This window comes from Acomys minous (genome assembly GCF_964271855.1).
Source record: "Acomys minous genome assembly, chromosome: 11".
Taxonomy (NCBI): Eukaryota; Metazoa; Chordata; class Mammalia; order Rodentia; family Muridae; genus Acomys; species Acomys minous.
In genome coordinates, this window is record NC_140492.1 from 18,123,708 (window position 1) to 18,143,727 (window position 20,020).

The window sequence follows — 20,020 nt, forward strand, 5'->3', positions numbered from 1 at the left end:
TTGAATAATTTATCCAATGAAACAAATTATTGCACCAAAGTCTAAGCACATGTATGCTGCAATGTATTATTAGTGATCATTTATAGCACAAAGACCAGCATTTTCTGTTTTATGACTGAGGAGTAAATCGCTGATTTAACATGAGCTGTGACTGACATATGGGTAAAGGAAATTGAAAAGTTAAGTGGTTTTCAAGATAGAAGCCTGTATAACTCTGATTCTTTAAACAAAAACATTCTGATAATAGATAAATATGGCTCATCTCTCTGCTTTAATTAGATAATTATGAATTAATATTCTTTGACAATAACCATCAAATGCTCCCTTTTATTTCTTCTCTTCTTCATTATTTGACCCCTAAGTCCTGTACAAGATACTCTTAATTTATCTTTGCATTTTGAAAACATATTAGCTGGCTCACAGCTCACATGCTCTGTAAAATTTTTAAACATAAGCACTTTACATGAAGAGCAAGTTTAGTGCATTAAATGTGTGCAAACATGGGAAAACAGAAAGCTTTGAAAATAGAAACCACAAATAAATGACTCATTAAAACAGGGAAATCACTTTAAATGCCATTGAAAAGGTGACATAAATCAAACTTCTAAGGGATCGTAAGAGCCAGACATACATATACTAGACAAAGGGAACAAAGAGAGCTAAGAGAACACAGAGAATGTTGCCCCTTTGAGGAAAAGCCATTAGGCCCACCAGGCTGGGGCGCAGTCAGGGTCAGAGAGGATCATCAGGATCTGCCTTAACATCCAGCTCAGTGAAGTGTTAGGGCCTATGCTAACCTGCAGGATCAGCACAGAGTATGTGCAAGGGCAAGACAGTGGGAGGGACACCAACGCCAGGCTGCCCACTGACCCAGAGAAGGTCACAGGACCTTCATCAGAAAGCAGATGTTGTGAGAAGTCAGATTGTGAATGGAGTTCGAATGAAATAACAGTTGCAATTACTATTACCTAATAATAACTAACAGCTATCAATTAAAAATGAAACATATATCATTATAGGCACAGGCTTTGCATGGGTGGCTGCTTCCTAAAGCTCAATGATATTTAGTAGTAAAAATGATGACACATTGATGATCCTTTATAGTTAGCCAGAAATAAATATGATTACATTGCTAACTCACCCAGATGACGATCAACCCTTAGGTCAATAATCACCTTAGTGCTCCAAAGACATACTAAAAGAGCCAAATAATGGGGATCACTTTTATTTCTTCTTGTGAAAAAAATGTTCTAATAATGTCGGTACCACGCTTTAAGCAAGAGAAAATTAGACAAAAGTTCAGCAAATCCTTAGTACCTAATTGCCCATGACGGATACACGTTATGCAGTTGAAGTCTTTGATGTTAAAATGATCAGTTTCTACTTTTGTGTCATCATAAGAGATATGAAATAATGGTGCTGCTATTGAAAAGGGTCTACATATGTTACAGGAGGGTGAAAATGATCTCAGCTTGCCAGTAGAGTAAATAACTAAAGAAATGAGATGAAGCTGGCCAAACTGAAGCAGGGTGGATGTAGGGTAGAGACTTTAAACAGCTGGGTGGGAAATGGAGTCTCAAGAGAAAGTTATGCAGAAGGACTTACAAAAATGAGACAGGATCAAGCAGGTCAGAGCCCACCAGTGGCAGTAAGTAATGAGGGTGAAGGTAGGGCTTAATAGGTCTCTCTAACTCTCACAGCTGTGATTTCATAATCTACCAGTCATTCACCCCCAGAGGTATTTTTCTTTCAACTAGTTTTTTTTTTTTTTATGTGTCAGAACATTGTACCTCTGAAATGCAAGAGAATTAAACCTCTCCTGCAGTTCCTCTTATCCATACAGGGTGCTTTTGTTCTTAGCCTTCCCTTCAAATAGCAGGAGAGCCTAAATGGAACAGATAAACTTTGAATTAGCATCACTTTAGGGAAGAACATCTAAGCTGCTCAATTTTCCCAGATCTTCTAAAGAACTCCCTCTTAGGGGAGCCACAGCCCCTCAATCTTTGCACTGTCAGCTCTCAGGATTTCTTTTGAACGCCTTAAAAGTAAAGGGAGTCATGGGATGGTTGCACTGATGCAGGGCGACCTATGTGTTCAGAACCTTTGGGGCAAATGAGGTGACTAGCATAAAAAAGGCTTCATAAATGTAGGGGGTCACAAAAGGGCTAGCTAATCTTGGTTATTTTTTTCCTCTTTGTGCAACAAAATTGCAACTGTTTCCAGTGTTTCAAGGGGTAGCCATGAGTAGAATAGAAGTCATTAAAACTAATTCAAATAAGCAAATCGTTATGAATGTAACATTTTTTTTTTAAAAATTCCTAACGGTTTCATGGTTCTTCTGGCTGTGTGTAGTTTATTTTATTTATGTATTATAATATAAATGTATATATAAAAGTTTAGTAAAATCTGCATGTGACAAAAAACAAAAGCAAAACAAAACAAAAAAGAGCCTGATGTCTTAGCCAGAGTTAAATTTTACTGCCCCATCTCCTTTTATGTAAATTACCATTCTTCTTCTCTATCTTGGTTCTCTCCTTTAGAAAACAAGATAGATGATCATCAGATTTAGATGTTTAAGGTATATAAACATTTAACTCATCATTATGTTCTCTAAAGGTCAGGAAAATGCCTGACATGAGGTCCATGTAATACTAAAACTGTTTTCCTTCATGACACAAAATTAGTCAAGAGGTAGCAGTTGTCCATGATTCTATCCTAAGTTACTGTCTGCAAGGAAAAGAGCTATTTGGCTCAAATTTTAAATATATGCCATTCTTTTAAATATCTACATTTAACTTGGCAAACAAATATACTTTTAGTGTAATTTATGTCCTTTTAAAGCAGCACTCTTCCTTTTTGTCTTATCTTTCTTGTATTACATTTTAGAAAATCGTATTGCTTTATAATATTTAAAGAAACTGAATTTAGACAGATCTTTATATTAAAACTCTCAGTTATATTTATCTAGTAAAATCTGTTATCTTACGCACACAATAAGGTTCATGAGGACACTTAAGTGATCCTATGCTCTTCTGTTATCTTACACACACAATAAGGCTCATGAGGACACTTAAGTGATCCTATGCTCTTCTTTAAAGAGAACTCCAATTATCCAGGAAGCACAACCACCTCCCTAGGCTCTTCTCACTGCATCAGCATCAATCCATGCTCAGAATTTACAGCTTCAATTGGGGGGTTGACTGGCAAGAGTTGGAATTCACTTCATAGAAATATAAACAGGAAAAGTGACAGAAGGAGTTGTAAAAATATTTAATGATTTGCGAAAAACTTCATTGTATACTTGAATTAGCAAGCTTTTAAAAAATTTCTGGCTTTAAGGCTAATTTCAAGAGGTCTAAAGTGCATTTCAAGAAAATTAAAATATTTTTTAAAAATTATAATTTAACCATAGAAATCTCATGTGGCTAGTTACATAACATGTCTAATAAGTCATTCCTTGTTTGTAGTACTTTAATAAACATGGAAATAAGTCTAATTGGTATATCAAGAATATATTAAACTGCATTTACCAAACCCAACCAGAAAAAAACAAAAGTAAACAAGATAGTACTCACTATTACCAAGTTTTTCAAGTTTAGTAAGTACATTCTGCAGGCCTATGGGGCTGGCATAATGGATAAAATGTTAACCAGGCAGAAATGAGGTCCTTAATTAGATTCTGCTCCACTTTTGTAAAAAGCCTAGGCAGGCAGTAGGCCCTGGCAACCCCATAATATGACGGAGGAATGGAGAATCCTTAGGGCTCCCTGTCAGCCAAAATAGACAAATGACCAGGCCCCAGCCAATGAAAGCCCCTGTGTCAATAAACAAATGAAAAAGCTCAAAAAGTGAAATGTCAAAGTCATCCCTTGGCCTACATAATTACATGCACTTGTGCACAAACTTAAGTATGTACAAACGTATGAACACCCATAAACATGAACATATGCACAAATATCTATTAGAAATGTGAAGAAAAACAAAATAAAAGAATAAAAGTTTGCGTATCTCACTTACATAAAAAGAGAAAGAGAAACACACCATTCAAAAGAACACCAGAGAAAAGTGTTTCTGAGAATTCAAATGAAGTGGTCGTCTGTATCAAGGAGGCTTTCTTAAGGAACTTAGTTAAAGTTTTCTCTGAATAAAGGTATAGTATTTTAAGACAGAATAATTAAAAGAGGGAGAATATGGATAGAAGATTACAGAGGATCTAAAATGTCCTCAAATTTCTAAGCACTTGGAAATATAATTCTGCCTTTAAAAAGGCAAGCTTGGATGCAGGCAAAGTCAACGGCCAAATCTGTCAAGACAGGGTAAGCAAGTCCTCAATAGTTCCTGCCTCACAAATATGTCTGTCAGGTATATTGGGCCAGAAGCCTGAAGATGATACTCCAATATTACAGAGTTTTGGGTGACAATTGAGGTAGCAAACTGTCTCTGTCATCTTCTCATTTGGAAAGCTACTAACCTGAACCTCCTGTATACTCAGGTAATCAATGTTATTCCTTCTCAAGTCTCTGATGGAGCCGAAGACCAGGTAGCTTAGTTTGACAATGAAGCCTAGCTGTTTAGGGGTTAAGATGTTTTTAGGTCTAGTTGGATGTTTTAAGTTGATAAGGACAAGATGTGTGGCAGATTGATTTACATTCAGAATTTTAGATGCACCAAGATAAGAAAGATATTTTCTTCAAGGCTGTCAAATACAAATAGCCAAAACACTAAGAATGTAATATTTACATAATTCCTGATTCTGTCATAGTTCTCCTTGCTATAGGTAGTTTATTGTATATATGTGTAAAGATATAAATGTATATGTAAAAAATAAAAAATGTTTAATTAAAAAATAAAAAAGAAGCGCTTTGAACTTAATAGATAACCTATTATGATTACAGATAGAGCTGACCAGGTTATGCCTTTGGAAAAAATATTTAGCATTACTGTAGGTGATACAGAATTCCTGATTTACAGGACATCTTTGAAGAAGACACACTTGAAAATAACCACTACAACAGAGCTCTAATTAGGTTAAATATTGCTATGTTAAGACATTGATCAAAAACAGCTGTGGAGGAAAAGTGTGCGGCTTTGAGCCCATTATCAAAGGAAGCCAAGTCAGGAACTCATGGTAGGAACCCAGAGGCAGGAACTGAAGCAGAAACCACAGAGGCACTTGGCTTACTAGTCTGCATCCTACTTTTTACTCATCTACTTTTCTTATATAGTCTAGACATGCCTGGCCAGGGATAGCAGCACTCACAATTGGGGGAGAGGGAGCCTTCTAGATCAATTATCGGTTAAGACAAAGCTTCCTCAGACATACCCATAGGCCAATCTGATGAAGACAATTTATCAACTGAAGTTCTCTCTTTCCAGGTAACTCTACTTGTGTCAAGTTCACAAAACCTAACTATAGCAGGAAAAATGTTCTCATGACTCAGAGTCACCATTCCTAGTGCTGTGATTTCTTCTTTTACCTGATGATATACTCCAGAAACATATAGTCTTTCTGGTGTTGTATACTGAGTACAAACAGCTGGATGTATGGGTCATTGAGAGTTCATCACATGAAGATGCAAAATGAAATGTATAGCATATTCAAATCACCCAAGGCAAAAAATTGGGTCCATTTTGAGAAGACCTAAGAAGAGACACAATAGGGTCCTTGGAATCAAAGAAAAAGAACCTTATCCCAGAGATAAAATCTAGAAAATTAGTGTACATAAAACATTAATTCTATAGTCTGGAGAAGTCTAACCATGTTAAAATGAAATGTATTCCCTTAGAGTGTTGTTATTGCTTACTGTATGGGTTAGAGAAGTTGAGTGGTCAATATCGAAATGTCATAGATTAAATTAAAGAAAAAATGGGTAAGTGGGCTAAATTTAATGAAAATTTCATACTCTACTTTCATAATTTTATAGGAAATTTGTTTTATCATTTTTAGCTGAATATCTTATCTGACTTTGGTAATAATTTAGTATAGTATATTATTTTATATATAACAATATCTGTAGTTGCATGATGTTTACTACACTAATTTGTTCGTGTAAAATAGCAATGCTCTTTTGTGTGAATATAAAGTCATATATTTATTGTAGCATCAGTTCTACATATATTACCACTCAATGAGTGAATAATACATTTAATATATTTCAAATTATAACTGGTAGACTGTGGTATGTGAACATTTCTGAACAGAAATAACAAAATGATGTGTGCTTTTGTCTCACAGTTATCACCTAACTAGAAATATTTCTGAGAATAATAAGCAAATAAGCACTTCAGTACTTATTTCTTTTTTATCATGCCCTAAGCAACTAAAAGCAAAATGAGTTTACATGTGGGCACAAGGAGAGTAGATGCTGGGACTTAGGCTATGAATCTTAAGATGATCCTTCTCATAGCTTTGAGTAAGTGAGCACAGACACAGCTAAAATATTCATAAAATATCACAGCATTTACAGAATGTGAGAAGTCTGTTACTAGCATAAACTATTAAACACATTTATTTTATTTTGCATTTTGTAATATAAATCTAATGCATGTGCATATATTACATCTGTAAGTCATTTGAGCACTTTTCATCTTGATAGAATACTCATTTATTCTGAATAATTTCTGCCTCGTTGGACTAACTGTGTGTTTATAAGCAGTTCTACTTGCATTTCTTTTCTTCGTATCTTATTCTTACTCTGCATATTACAAATGAAAGAGTTTGCATTTTATGTGCAACATTGCCTATACTTTTCTGTTGACAGGAAAGGGACAGGAGACATTGATTTCAAGCAAACATATTTGAGCATTTCATTAAAACTGCATGGCAATCAAATTCTTTTAGTGTAATATTTCATTTGCTTCGTATCATGGTTTGCTGCATGAATCCTACTTCTGCCTTAATATATGAGTTTCAAACTAAGAATGAAATAAATTCCCCTAAGGGAATGTTCACAATATTCTTCCCTAATCATACTTCACACATTTGGAATGACTCAAATCAGTGGCTGGAATAATGAATTCTAGACCAGAAAGCACTTATGCAGTGGCTTGTGCTATTTCAAAAGCTTTTACGTGGATTAGCATGCTGCCTGCTCCTCTGTGATCTGATTAGTTATCATTCAAAGGAACACAGAAATATGAAGCTCTTAAGAAATCAGGCGCCTTCTTATGTAAAGATACGCAGTGAAGTCAATGGGATATAAGGCCAATGTTCTTTGGAACGTTTTGCCCTGTCATCAGATGTGTGCCTAAATAATCGTGTATTTCATGAGCTAAGTAATCAGAATACCTATATAAAGTCAGGCATGTACGAATCACCTGTCACACTGTGAATTCATCAGGAATTGTAGGAATTTAGAATGAAAGTGGGAAGTCCGGAGTTGAGTGATTCTCCTAAACAATTTATTATGGCAGAGTCAACTATTCTGGACTCAAGTTTAGGATCTAGTCCAAGTACAACATGGCATGTCCTACAGCTTCATTTTAGTGTTGACATCCTTGAAGCAAGCAACAGTTCTTGGTTGTCTTTACAGGATTTTACCTTTCTACACCAGTTGAACAAGGATATAGAAGAGAAAGGGTAGGACTTTTAAGCCTCTCTTTGGACCTCCTGTCGGATCCTGGCTGCCTTCATTTCTGGTAAGTTTCTAGTCAGTTCCTTAGCTTCTGGGTGAAAACACTCACATGTTTTATTTGTAAATGGCTAGCAATGCTTTGGTTAAGGAAGCAGGCTCAGATTTCAGTAAGAGTTGGGCTAAAGTCTAAGTGAATGCTTGAATGCATTATTGGTGTGTTTTTTTTAATAGAACAGCAAAGTGTTAATAGACCCCTATTCTCTCCCCAAGAAACACCAGAAGAAAGCAAAGATGTTTGAAATATAAGAAAATATGTAGAAAGAGCTAAAATGAATTCATTCAACATGTTAGGATTCTAAATATCTTTCCTTACTTCCAAACCAGGTATTACATGTGTTGTGAAAATGTCTACAACTTAAGCATTCATGTCAGCAGTGATGAAACCACAGACAAGATAGTCTTTGAAAGGAAAGGAAATTATGGGACAAATTGGAATTATGGTCAAGTCACATTAAACGAAACAATAGAATTTAAGGTTTGCAAAAAATACTTTGTAATTCCTCTTTGCAGTTGTTTCTGTTGTTTATTTTTCTGTTTTGTTCTGTTTGGGTGATGGTGTGGGCACACTTTACAATGATATGGTAAAGTATTTTCTGGAGAAAACCTAGTATCTTTCTCTTCATTTCTAATCTAACCTTATTTTTTAGGACACTTCATTTGTTCAGTTATTTATTAATTAACACTTTTGAGTAATAGTTTGCAATGTTAACATACCACTTATGATAGTCCATGGAACCCATAGAAAAGAAGGCAACTTTATCTCCCTTCAGCAATGCTCTATTCTACTTTGTCTTATGGGGCCTTCTAACAGTTCACAAACTCTACCTAGTTCAACTCTACATGTTCTAGATAATTATATTTTCCTAATAGGACATCCATACCCATCAATGCCTACCAAAATGACCCTGCTCCAACTTAATCTCTATAGATAGATTTCCTTTCAGGGGAAAGTCTATGAGCCATGTCATTGGGGAGTCTCTGATCATTTATTCTACATTAAGTTGAATTAATTTTTCCGATTAAGAATTTAATGTCTTCATTGCCTAAGGGTTGTTGCAATTAAAATATAGGATAATGTAGCCTATTAGTTAGACCAAACTAACAATGTTTTAATTGAGCAATTTGAAACAAGTTAGTATCACTTTCAGAAGATGTATACTTGAGCAATGTCATCACCAGAGGGATTAATTCTCCTGTGTGACCTAGAGCAGTGGTTCTCAACCTTCCTAATGCTGCACCCACTAATACAGTTCCTCATGTTGTGATGACCACCCCCACCTGCCATAAAATTATTTTGCTGTTACTTTATAGTTATAATTTTGCTACTGTTGTGAATCATAATGTAGATATATGATATGCAGGATATCTGATATGTGACTCCTGTGAAAGGTCATTTGGACGCCCAAAGGGAACAGGAACCACAGGGTTTGAACAGCTGACATAGATTATGGCAACCAAAGTCAGTGACTCTTAGCTGCATTCTTCCTGTCATTTTTTCCTTTATTTTTCTCATTGTAGTCTTCATTGTTAATTTCTCTTCTCTAATATTACTTGTTCTCTGACAATTCAAATAAGGAAAATAGAATATTAAACAGGAACAAAGGATGAATGAAATAGGGGAAATTAGTATTTCTGCAGGCAATCCTGTCCATTGAGGTTCTTTTCGAAACTCGTAATGACTCAATACTTTGGAGTTAACTCACCAAGCAGAAAGATGCTGACATATCTCACATGCACCGTAATGATTATTTATTCATGATTTAACTCCCATGGTTTAGTTAACCACAGTCCTAAAGCACTGAATGTAAAATTTAGAAACAATCCCCAGCTGGGCACTGGTGGTACACACCTTTAATATCAGCACTTGGAGGCAAAGGCAGGTGGATCTTGTGAGTTCACTGTTAATCTGATCTACATAGTCAGTTCCATGAGATCCAGGACAACACAGAGAAGTCCTGTCTTGTAAAATAAAGAAAATGTTTAAAATGAACTCTTCAAAGGTGGAGAGAGGCTTCTCCAGGCAGCTCAGATGTTCTGAGTCTATCCAGGTAGCTTGGCTTGTCTGAGAATCTCTCTCAACAGTTCTTCCCACTTATAAAAACTTGGAGATGGCAGACCTAGTGACCCTCATGAATATGAGGAAAAATTTGAGTCTATTGAGTAACCTGATTTCTAAGTGTGAGAGAACTTTCATGCAAGATGAAATGTTTTAAACTTTTTTATTTACTCCAAGTTCTAAGGAGTTTCATTGAAAGATGTAGGAAATAGCTGCACAGCAAACTGTTCAGTTGCATCATGTTACTCTTGCTGATTCTTCTTGTGCCTAACTTACAAACCATACGTCTTCATAGGCAAAATAGCATAAGACATATTGTGGTCAGCATGATGTTCATCACTATTTGTAATTTCAGGCGTGCAGTGCCTTCTTCAGAGGGTTGTTCACTGTGGGAGAATACCAACTTACATTTTGGTTATGCCACTGTATTAAGTCATTGTGTGAAACTTACTGTTACCTCTTTGCAGTATGATATTGCCTTATAGAAAGGAAGAGATTCACACTTATTCAGAATAGTTTCTGGTATGATATCTGTAGGATTAATGAACAAATGAGTGAATTGAGGAATACATAATATGTCGAAAAACCAAATAAGATAGCGTATATCATGTGCATAGTGCAGCAAGTATCACACAGAAAATATTATGTTCATGTTGTTCTTATCTTACTCAAGATAGGACCAAGGAAGTATAGGTGAAAAAGCCACTGCCTCTGAAAACCTGCTGTGTATCTCTGACTCCAGAAACTGTCTGTTTGCGGGTCTTGTGCTTAGCACCTTCTCCTCAGTACCCTCAGTGCCATCTCAGTACCCTCAGTGAACTATGGCCAGTATTAGGTGATCCTCAATGTTCATATTATGCTAGTAGTATCTTTTTTCTATAGTTTTCTATTTAAATAATCTAATCAAAGTATCTTCTCTTCAGGACTGGTATATACTATGAGGGAAAACAGATATTTGAATTTTTTACATCATTGGAAAGAGGTTTCTCTCTGCTTCCAAATTATGTATAGATTTTACTAAGTAAAATTAAAAAATCAGTAGAAAAAAAGATAAATCATAAGACTATAATATAACTCAGAAGGAAGACGTGCATGGATATGTTGCTAAGACTTATACACAATAAAAGAAGTTGAAAGCCTCAAAAAGACTTTAAAATATGATTTATCCTTATTTAAGTCTGGAGGTTTTTATTATATTGTGTAGTTTGCAATGCTGATTCCCAAGAGTTGCTGAGTCATAAGAAACTCAATTCGACTTGATACCCTATGAGCATATACAGGGGGAGGAAGGCCCCCTAAGTCACAGTCATAGGGGAGGGGAGTAAGGGAAAAATGGGAGGGAGGGAGGAATGGGAGGATACAAAGGAGGGGATAAGCATTGAGATGTAATATGAATAAATTAATAAAATAAAATTTTTTATAAAGAAGGTTAAAAAAAAAGAAACTCAATTCAGAAACTACTAGAGTAGAATAATATATGCCTTACTGAATTTCAGGTTGTGTTCAACGCTTTTAGAAACCCAGGTTGGAGTACAATAGCCCTAGATGATATAAGCCTAACCACGGGAACTTGTAGTGAGAGTCCTTATCCAGAACCAACCTTGGTTCCCACCCCTCCACCAGAGCTTCCCAGTAAGTAACCCCATTGGATGCATTTCCTAAGTCATGAATATATCTTATTTTGGCTTATTTTTATTATCTCAGACTAATATTATTTCATGGAAAATTAAAGTATAAATAAAGTAGATGGAGACCATAAGTAAAATTATAACCAGCCAAATACTATGTTGCAATGAATACACAGAGTTATTTATTACTTGGTTGTTGACCACATTTGAAACAATTTTTAGTAAATTTCATTCTTGAAATTAATGAGAATAGTAATTTTTTTATTTCATCCTCATTAAAATGCAAACTCTAGTGCCACATTGCTGAATAAGGTGCTGCTGTTGTAGGGGGATGGATTGATGGGATTCTTGTTGTCTTTTTCAAGAAAGATTTGAAGATTGCAATAGCTCAGTAATGGCTGAAACACCACACGTCCGTTTTAGAATGACTTGATAGCAAATATTAAACCTAAACATGTAACATACAGCCCTGGTGAGTAGGAAGTGTTTATCCAAACATGAAGTCTCTGTCAGGCTTTCTAATAGGCTGATTGAAGATGGTGGCTGAGCAGCAATTGAGACTTTCAACCCTGCCAGAACTTCTAACTCAAAGGAACAAAATAGATCTTATGTCTAATTCTGTTCTTGGTAAATTGGAGAGCCTAAATTTCAATGAAACCTCAAACCTCCTTAGCATTCATCTTACTCATGACCAGGAAGCACATCCCATTACCCGATATGGATTCAGTCCATAAAAGGAGAATCACAGAGAAATATAACCTTGTAGGACACAAGACTCTCCCTCTACTAGGATATCTTCAGTAGAGGGGTATGTTTTTGTGGCAACAGCCCTCTTGTCTTATGGTCATGGGCAGCTGGGAGAGCCAAATAATGTATTCTATCATATATCAGAAAATACAAACAAACATTTTCCTCTTCTCATTTTGTATCCCTTTTGAAACACTTAAAATATTCACAAATGCATATTGCACCTCTTATAAGATTCAAATTAAAAAACAAAACAAGCAAATAAAAAGAAAGGAGGTTGGCAAAAGAGTTCAGTAGATAAAGTCATTGGCAAGCAAACCCGACGACCTGAGGTTGATCTATGAGCCCCAGATGGAGGGAGCATGGAACTGACTCTGACAGTTGTCATCTCAGCTGCACGTCGTCTCAGCTGCACATGCTAACCGTGGAGTGCATACACAGACATAGATACATAAGCACACAGTCCCACACACAGACACACAGTCACACACACACACACACACACACACACAGACACACACACACACACACACCACAAGCAAATTTTTCTAGCTTAAGTGGCTTTAGCAAACCCAAAGGCCTATAAAAAGGGGGCTGGTATTTGACACCTTTTAATAAATGAGCTGCCATTAAGGAAAGATGTAGTTTATACTGGCCTCATGCTGCCATCTTGAAGTATATTCCAGTACATTCCAACAAAAGGTTCGTGTTCAAGCTCCTTCCCTATTGACATGTTTAGAAGTTTTCTGAATTCTGCAGTATTTCCATTATTCATTTACAATATGTGTGTGTGTGTGTGTGTGTGTGTGTGTGTGTGTGTGTGTGTTCTCTGACAAGTCAAAGAATCTTAAGAGTTGACAGTATAGGAGATTTGTAAAAATGTAGTATGATACAAAAGTAAATATGTTAAACAATGTTGTTTGTGGCTAATATGTGAGAAGGTGGTAGAGACGGTGAGAAGAATAGGGATTGATTAATGTGTGGATAAAAATGGCAGTTGGTAAGCAGCAAGAAGCAGGGAAAAGACCCTGAGAGGACAATACTATGGCAAGTCTGATAAAAACAGAGGTGCTTTTTGGTTTTGGGTTTTTTGGTTTTGTGGGGGAAGAGGTTTGTTTGTTTTGTTTTGTTGTTTTTTGTTTTTTTCCCTCTCAATTCTGGAAATGAAGGGAAAGGCTTCTGACAGATTAAGCCAATACACAAATGTGCATCTCAACACCAGTGGTTATGCTTAATTTAGCCCACTCTTGTTTCACTGTATCCTGATGGTTTCTAATATCACATGAATTAATAATCCATAAATATTATTAAATATGTCTACTTATTTTTCCATATTCCCATTTTTGTGACAGAAATAGTTTTTCAATTAAACATTTTCATTAAAACTAAATTTTAGTGTAATATCACTATGAATGCAATAATTTGGCTTGGTGAAATTTAAAGATAGTATTTTTATTTTTATTCTGTGTGGGTCCTCTACATTTATAGCTTATGACAAAATTGTATGTTCTAAATTTTTTAAATCACTACTTTTTTGATGAGTAATTCCTCTAAACCAAATGGTTTTTCGCTAATTTAGGACAGCAATCATTTAAAACCATAAATTCCTTTTCTCAGTCTTCCCCTCTGTTAATCACTAAATAGCCCAAAATTTTCTAAGTCTCAATCAAACAATTTCAGATGCTCCATAGTTAAAACATTAGCTAAATCACATATTTTAAATTATAAAATTTACATAAATTATAAAAATAAACTTTTTATATAATATAACACATAAAATAAATGATTATAATATGACTGGCCATTTAAAATCTATATTTTCTGTACCATCATCAACATATCTACTCTAGCCAGTAAAAGAGAATTCACATTATCTCAATGTACAGAAGCCTGTCATCCATGCACATTTAGCATTGGGGAAATTGTGCTGTTAATATAACCTATCAGTTTTTAAATAAAAATTTTACATTTGTCCAGAGTGTGTTTGTTCCATGTTCAGAATGGTTCACATTGGGCAAATGTTTGACACAGCAGAAAATGCTAATTACCATCCATGGCATTCGGAACAATTTCTTTCTAATGCCCTTTGCAGATGGGCCAATGGAAGTCCTATTTGGGCAGAGCTCTTCTGATCCCAGATCACTGATTTGTTTAAGCAAAAATAAAAGAAGGCCATGGTTGACTCATTAAAACCTTTCTTTCACTCTTTGCAGATCGGTTAAATAAGAAAATTTCAGACAAGTGGGTGAATAATAAAACTCTGCCTACTCTGATCCTCATATTGTTGCTGGGTCTAGTTTTGTGGACGTTTACAACTGCAGGGATTCCTCGATCATGTGACTTTAGTCTCTGTTCCATCAACTCTAGAATGGCAGCTATGACATTAATACAATTAATTTCAGTATGACTACTGTACTGAGAGAAGTTTATAAAAGTTAATGTTCTGTTGCACAAACATCATACTGATTTGAAAACAATTCTGAAACTCTGTGATGAAGTACAGTAAGTGCAGACAAATAGAAATCTGGACTCTAGGCCTTGGATGATTTCTGGATGATAATTAGGGGGAAAAAAGTGGCCTTAGCCATTATAATGGTCATTATCTCTTTAATGTGTCATGATTTAAGCTATTTTTAGTTTCTCAACACAGAGTAAGAGTTAATTTGGAAAAAATTACTACACAACTGTGTGGAAATCAATCTGCATTCATGCTGTCTTATCCATCCCCCACAGACCAACGATCCATGATGTCTGCTTAACTTAATATTTCAACATCTAGTATACACAAGTACTAACTGAATTCATAAAATCCTCCATCAAAGAATTTTTTCATATTCTGCTTTGTTTTCATCAGTCTACCTTCAAAACAATTATTCACTTGTAGTGTAACCTTTTTAAGAGCCGTATCTTTTTTAAGAGCAAATAAAATTTGATTTTCATGAATAAACACTTAAAGCAATTTGTTGCAACTTTATAAAATATTTTATTATAAATATTTACATGAGAAATCAATTTTCAAATATTGGACATCTAATTATCATGTGGGATTTAATTTTGGATTATGGATTATAGCCTACACTTATTAACATGTTCCATGTAATATTAAAAGATTTATACTGTATTACTAAAATAATACATAAAATTGAGGCTGTTGAAAGTTATTTCACATAAATTCAAAATGATTTATTATATATTAAGTTTCATCTACATTTCTCTTCCCAATCGGAAGCCTATTGGTAATTGATATTATGTCTTCATTTCTTTTTTAAATATATTTTATTAATTTATTCATATTACATCTCAATTGTTATGCCATCCCTTGTATCCTCCCATTCCTCCCTCCCTCCCATTTTCCCCTTACTCCCCTCCCCTATGACTGTGACTAAGGGGGATTTCCTCCCCCTGTATATGCTTATAGGGTATCAAGTCTTTTCTTGGTAGCCTGCTGTCCTTCCTCTAAGTGCCACCAGCCCTCCCCTTCCAGGGGACTTGGTCAAATATGGTGCACCAGAGTTTGTGTGAAAGTCAGTCCTCACTCTCCACTCAACTGTGGAAAATGTCCTGTCCATTGGCTAAATCTGGGTAGGGGTTCGAAGTTTACTGCATGTATTGCCCTTGGCTGGTGCCATAGTTTGAGCAGGACCCCTGGGCCCAGATCTGCCCATCAAAATGTTCTTCTTGTAGGTTTCTAGGACCCTCTGGATCCTTCTATTTCCCCATTCTCCCATGCTTCTCTCACCTATAGTCCCAATAGGATGTCCTCCCCTCTGTCCCACTTTCCTGGTAAGTGAAGACTTTCATGGGACATGCCCCTGGGGCTAGTGTCCAGATATAAGTATATACCATTTGACTCTGCTTCTGGTTCTGGATCACTCATTATGATCATTTCTAGTTCAATCCATTTGTCCACAACTTTCAGGAATTCCTTGTTTTTAATAGATGAGTAGTATTCCATAGTGTAAATGTACCACAGTTTCTTTATCTATTCTTCTATTGAAGGACACTTAGGCTGTTTCCAGGTTCTGGCTATTATGTCTTCATTTCTTATCTTATTTTCCTCCATATGTGTTTAAGTTAAACTCTCTTACTGAGTGAAAGTTGGACTTCTCTCTTCCTCTCCCACAAGATACACGTCCATACAGACACATAGCTTATAAGTGACAAACTTAAGCAGAGGTTACCCACAGAATCCCTCAACAACAAACTCCATCTTCAAAAACTAACATGGGGAATGCTGCATATACACATTCATAATGATGAAAACCCCTGTGAAACAATAAGAGATCAATCAAATTACAAACATTTGAAAGAACAGAACTAGAAATATTAAAATTTGAGAATTTAATACTGCTCATAGAAGTTCTCCATGCCAGTCCATCTACTGTATTTTTGTTGCCAGCTTAGGCATCAATTACCTAAAAGCATAGCGTGACTCAAGTTTCATGACTCTATGTCACTTCTCATAGAATCACGTGTTAAATCTACACTCTGGCAACATTGTCATTAAAATAAGATGTGCTGTAATATCTACAAGGGCACAAAATGGTTTCCTTATTGCCAATAGTCATTAGCACAAAGGCAACAACTGAATCACTTTCATCTAAACATCACCTTAAAGTAATGACTTTCCTGTGACGCCTTTTTGCAGCCTAAATGCTAAATGAAAGACCTACCTTATCAGGATTAACAGCTGCAACTGACATAATTTTAGTTCTGGTTGTGAGTTTATTAAAGTCGTATCTATTCATCTTATATAATACACTATTTAGTTTTAGCTATATAAAAATTTAAACCCTTAGCAAAATATTACCTGTGTATCAATACCAGTGCTTGCTTTAGATATTTTTCATTTTTAAATAGAAAATTGGAAAAATAATAACGTGCACATGAAAACATACTTGTGCACAATTGACTACATGCAAAACATATATGCATACACACATGCATGCACATACACACACTACATACACAGTGTATATTAACATAAAGCACATATTTAACTGTGAATAACAGGCACCAAACTACAAGAATTCACATGTGCATATGCGTACAGACACACATACATGAACAAATTCACAAATGCACATACCATGTACTCATAGACACAAACATGTACACACATATTCCAACTCTGGTACGGACACACAAATATACATACACACCCATACATATACACACTCACAAATACAAGCCCACAAAACCACGCATATTCACATAGACATATATGAACACATATGCTAGTAGACATATAAAAATACATGTAGAAGGACACTCACATGAATACAGACAAACACACTTACACATATACACACAACCACATATACTCATATACACACACTCACATGCACATATACATACATAAAAACTGAAACACAATAACTCATATGCAATTGCACACACACTCATATATTCACCCCCACACAAGTATATGAAAGTTCACACATATGTATACATATAGACATAACATACACAAATATGCACATTAACACTCATTAATTTATAATGCAGGCATTTAAACTCAAACAAATTGTACATATTCACAAATTTTCCAAGTGCTTTAGGTAAAGAAGGCTGATAGAAAACTATTATTAGAAAGAAGGTGTGAGTGGAGGTTTTACATGGATATGGTTTGGTTAATTATCCCTCCCCCAATCTGATTTCTAATTTATTGAGCATAAAAAATTCTAATCTTATGTACCTTCACTAACAGGAAAATATTATATACAGTTAAATCAGGTTACTTACATCTTGGAAATGTAAGTAAATATAACAACAGTAACAAGAATTAAAATGGGGATTCTATAAACAGCTAATGCATTTTAAAGTTGTTTCAGATTAGTAAGTAAAAAGAAAAAATAAGTTAAGAGTGTTATAATGTTAAAATACCTAATCATAGTTAGAACTAGAAGATTTAGTCATAACTAGAAGATTTTGAATAAGTTTTAATTAAGTTCTGGGAATCCCAGTGGACACTTGCAAAATGTTAAGTTACAGATCTAACACAAAAAGACACTAAAAATTGTTGTTTTGTTGTGTTTAGTGTGATTTTGTAAACAGGCTTTTGTGTAGTATAGGGTGACCTGGAATTTCAAATGACCTGCTTCCATGTTCTAAGACCTGGGATCACAGGTGTTCACCAGCATGCCTTCCCTCAGAAGAATTATTAAACAGGAGGAGAAGGTGTCATTCTCCCCTACTGTATACCAAATGTTTCAGCATTTAGTGATATTTCCACCCAACATCTTAAGAACAGAGGATTTCTAAAATAACAGGAAGCTACAAGGTGTTAGACCAGTGATTGACCAGCATTGGCCGGGTAGGATAGTGGCAGAGATGGGTCTTGCTATATTATAAATATTCATGGTTTTCTGAAGCTATTATTTTCTCCCTTGTGTTTCACAAAATATTTTCTCTTGTCTAATAAATACGGGCAATACTGAACACTTACACTCTCTTGGAAGCTTATAAACGTAATAAGAATATAAAATTTTTGAGAACTTTTCTAATAAAGATACCAATATACTAACATTGTTTCCCTTACAAGTTATAGAATGTGTAAAATGAAACTGTCAAAGCTAGCATTGTAGGAAATGTAATTGTATGACGCCTGGCATCTGACAGAATCTCTGCAGAACAGGAATGGCATTGTTAATGGGTCTTTCCTAATCTCTTCCAGCTGACTGCGGAGGACCTTTTGAACTATGGGAGCCAAATACAACTTTCAATTCGCCTAACTTTCCAGACATCTACCCTAATCAAGCTTTCTGTGAGTCTTTTCTTTCCAGAGTTATCGAAGAAAAATGTACACAACTAGATTATGTCTTCTTGAAACAGCAAAATGGATTATGAGTTTGTCAAAATGGGCATGGTAACATGTCTACTTTTGAAATAATTCTTCAATTAATTCTTTAATTTTTAATAGTATTTATAACTACATAATTTTTGCTTTGCTTTCATCCCTCCAAATCTTCACATATATACTCCCTAATTTTTTTCTTTCAAATTTCTGGCCTACTTTTTTATTATTAACTATCTAATTGAAGAGAAAGTAAGATGTTCACCAGGCATGATTTCAGTCAGTTCTCACAATTATTTTTTAAAGCATTTTTACTACATAATTCCAGAATAAAAACCTAAAAGTAACGTCCTTGATGCAGTGATCCTTACTCCAGATATTTCTCTTAGCAGTTTCATAGTGCATGGATATATTCCCTGAAGTATGTACAGCAAACATGCAATTTCATAGAACAAAGCCAACAGAAAACGTGAAAACAGCCAGTGTGATATCTTCCCACTTAGAGAACGCATAGTAAACTCAATAAAGAATACAGCCAGAGTAGTATGATTAGTCTCCTAGCACAGGTGAGGTAATAACCGAGGCTGTTGAAATACCAAAACTTAGAGAAAGAAGCCTACAAAAAAATGTATAAACGCTATTGCTGGGCTAGAGTAACTACAGAGACATTCACTACAACTGTCTGAAGACTCAATAGTCTGTGTTACAAACCCAGATTCTCCATCTTGTCTTTCCCCGCCACCCCCCCCAGGACAGGATTTCTCTGTGTAGCCTTGGGTGTCCAGGATTCACTTTGTAGACCAAGCTGGCCTTGAACTCACAGAGATCCACCTGTCCCTGCTTCTTAGAGTGCTTAGAATACAGGCATGTGCCCCCATGCCTGACTTCCATCCTGTCTTAACAAATATAATTCAGGAGGCATGGACTGAAAACCAGCCATGTTGTTTCCATGATCATATCTAATTAGGACTCAAATGCATTATTGGGGCACTGACATGAATACAAAACTAACAGTGAATATGATTTTTTTAAATGTGAGCCTTTCTTCATAAAGAGATGAGTTGCAGCTTCAAAGCAAATAGAGGTCACAAGAATAAATGAATAGGCAGACATTAATCTAATATGAACTCAATGTGGGAGCAAAGGTTGTCTTTTCTAC

The 20,020-nt window shown here is 35.4% G+C and overlaps 1 protein-coding gene across 1 annotated transcript in view; it reads left to right on the forward strand.

Moving 5' to 3' along the window:
- TMPRSS15 (transmembrane serine protease 15) overlaps window positions 1-20,020 on the forward strand; it is a 116,228-nt gene that overhangs the window by 43,341 nt on the left and 52,867 nt on the right. Inside the window, exons 13-16 of the mRNA XM_084800315.1 lie at window positions 7,533-7,638; window positions 7,959-8,109; window positions 11,187-11,322; window positions 18,742-18,831. Coding sequence (XP_084656441.1) covers window positions 7,533-7,638; window positions 7,959-8,109; window positions 11,187-11,322; window positions 18,742-18,831 — 483 coding nt within the window. The remainder of the gene's footprint in view (window positions 1-7,532; window positions 7,639-7,958; window positions 8,110-11,186; window positions 11,323-18,741; window positions 18,832-20,020) is intronic.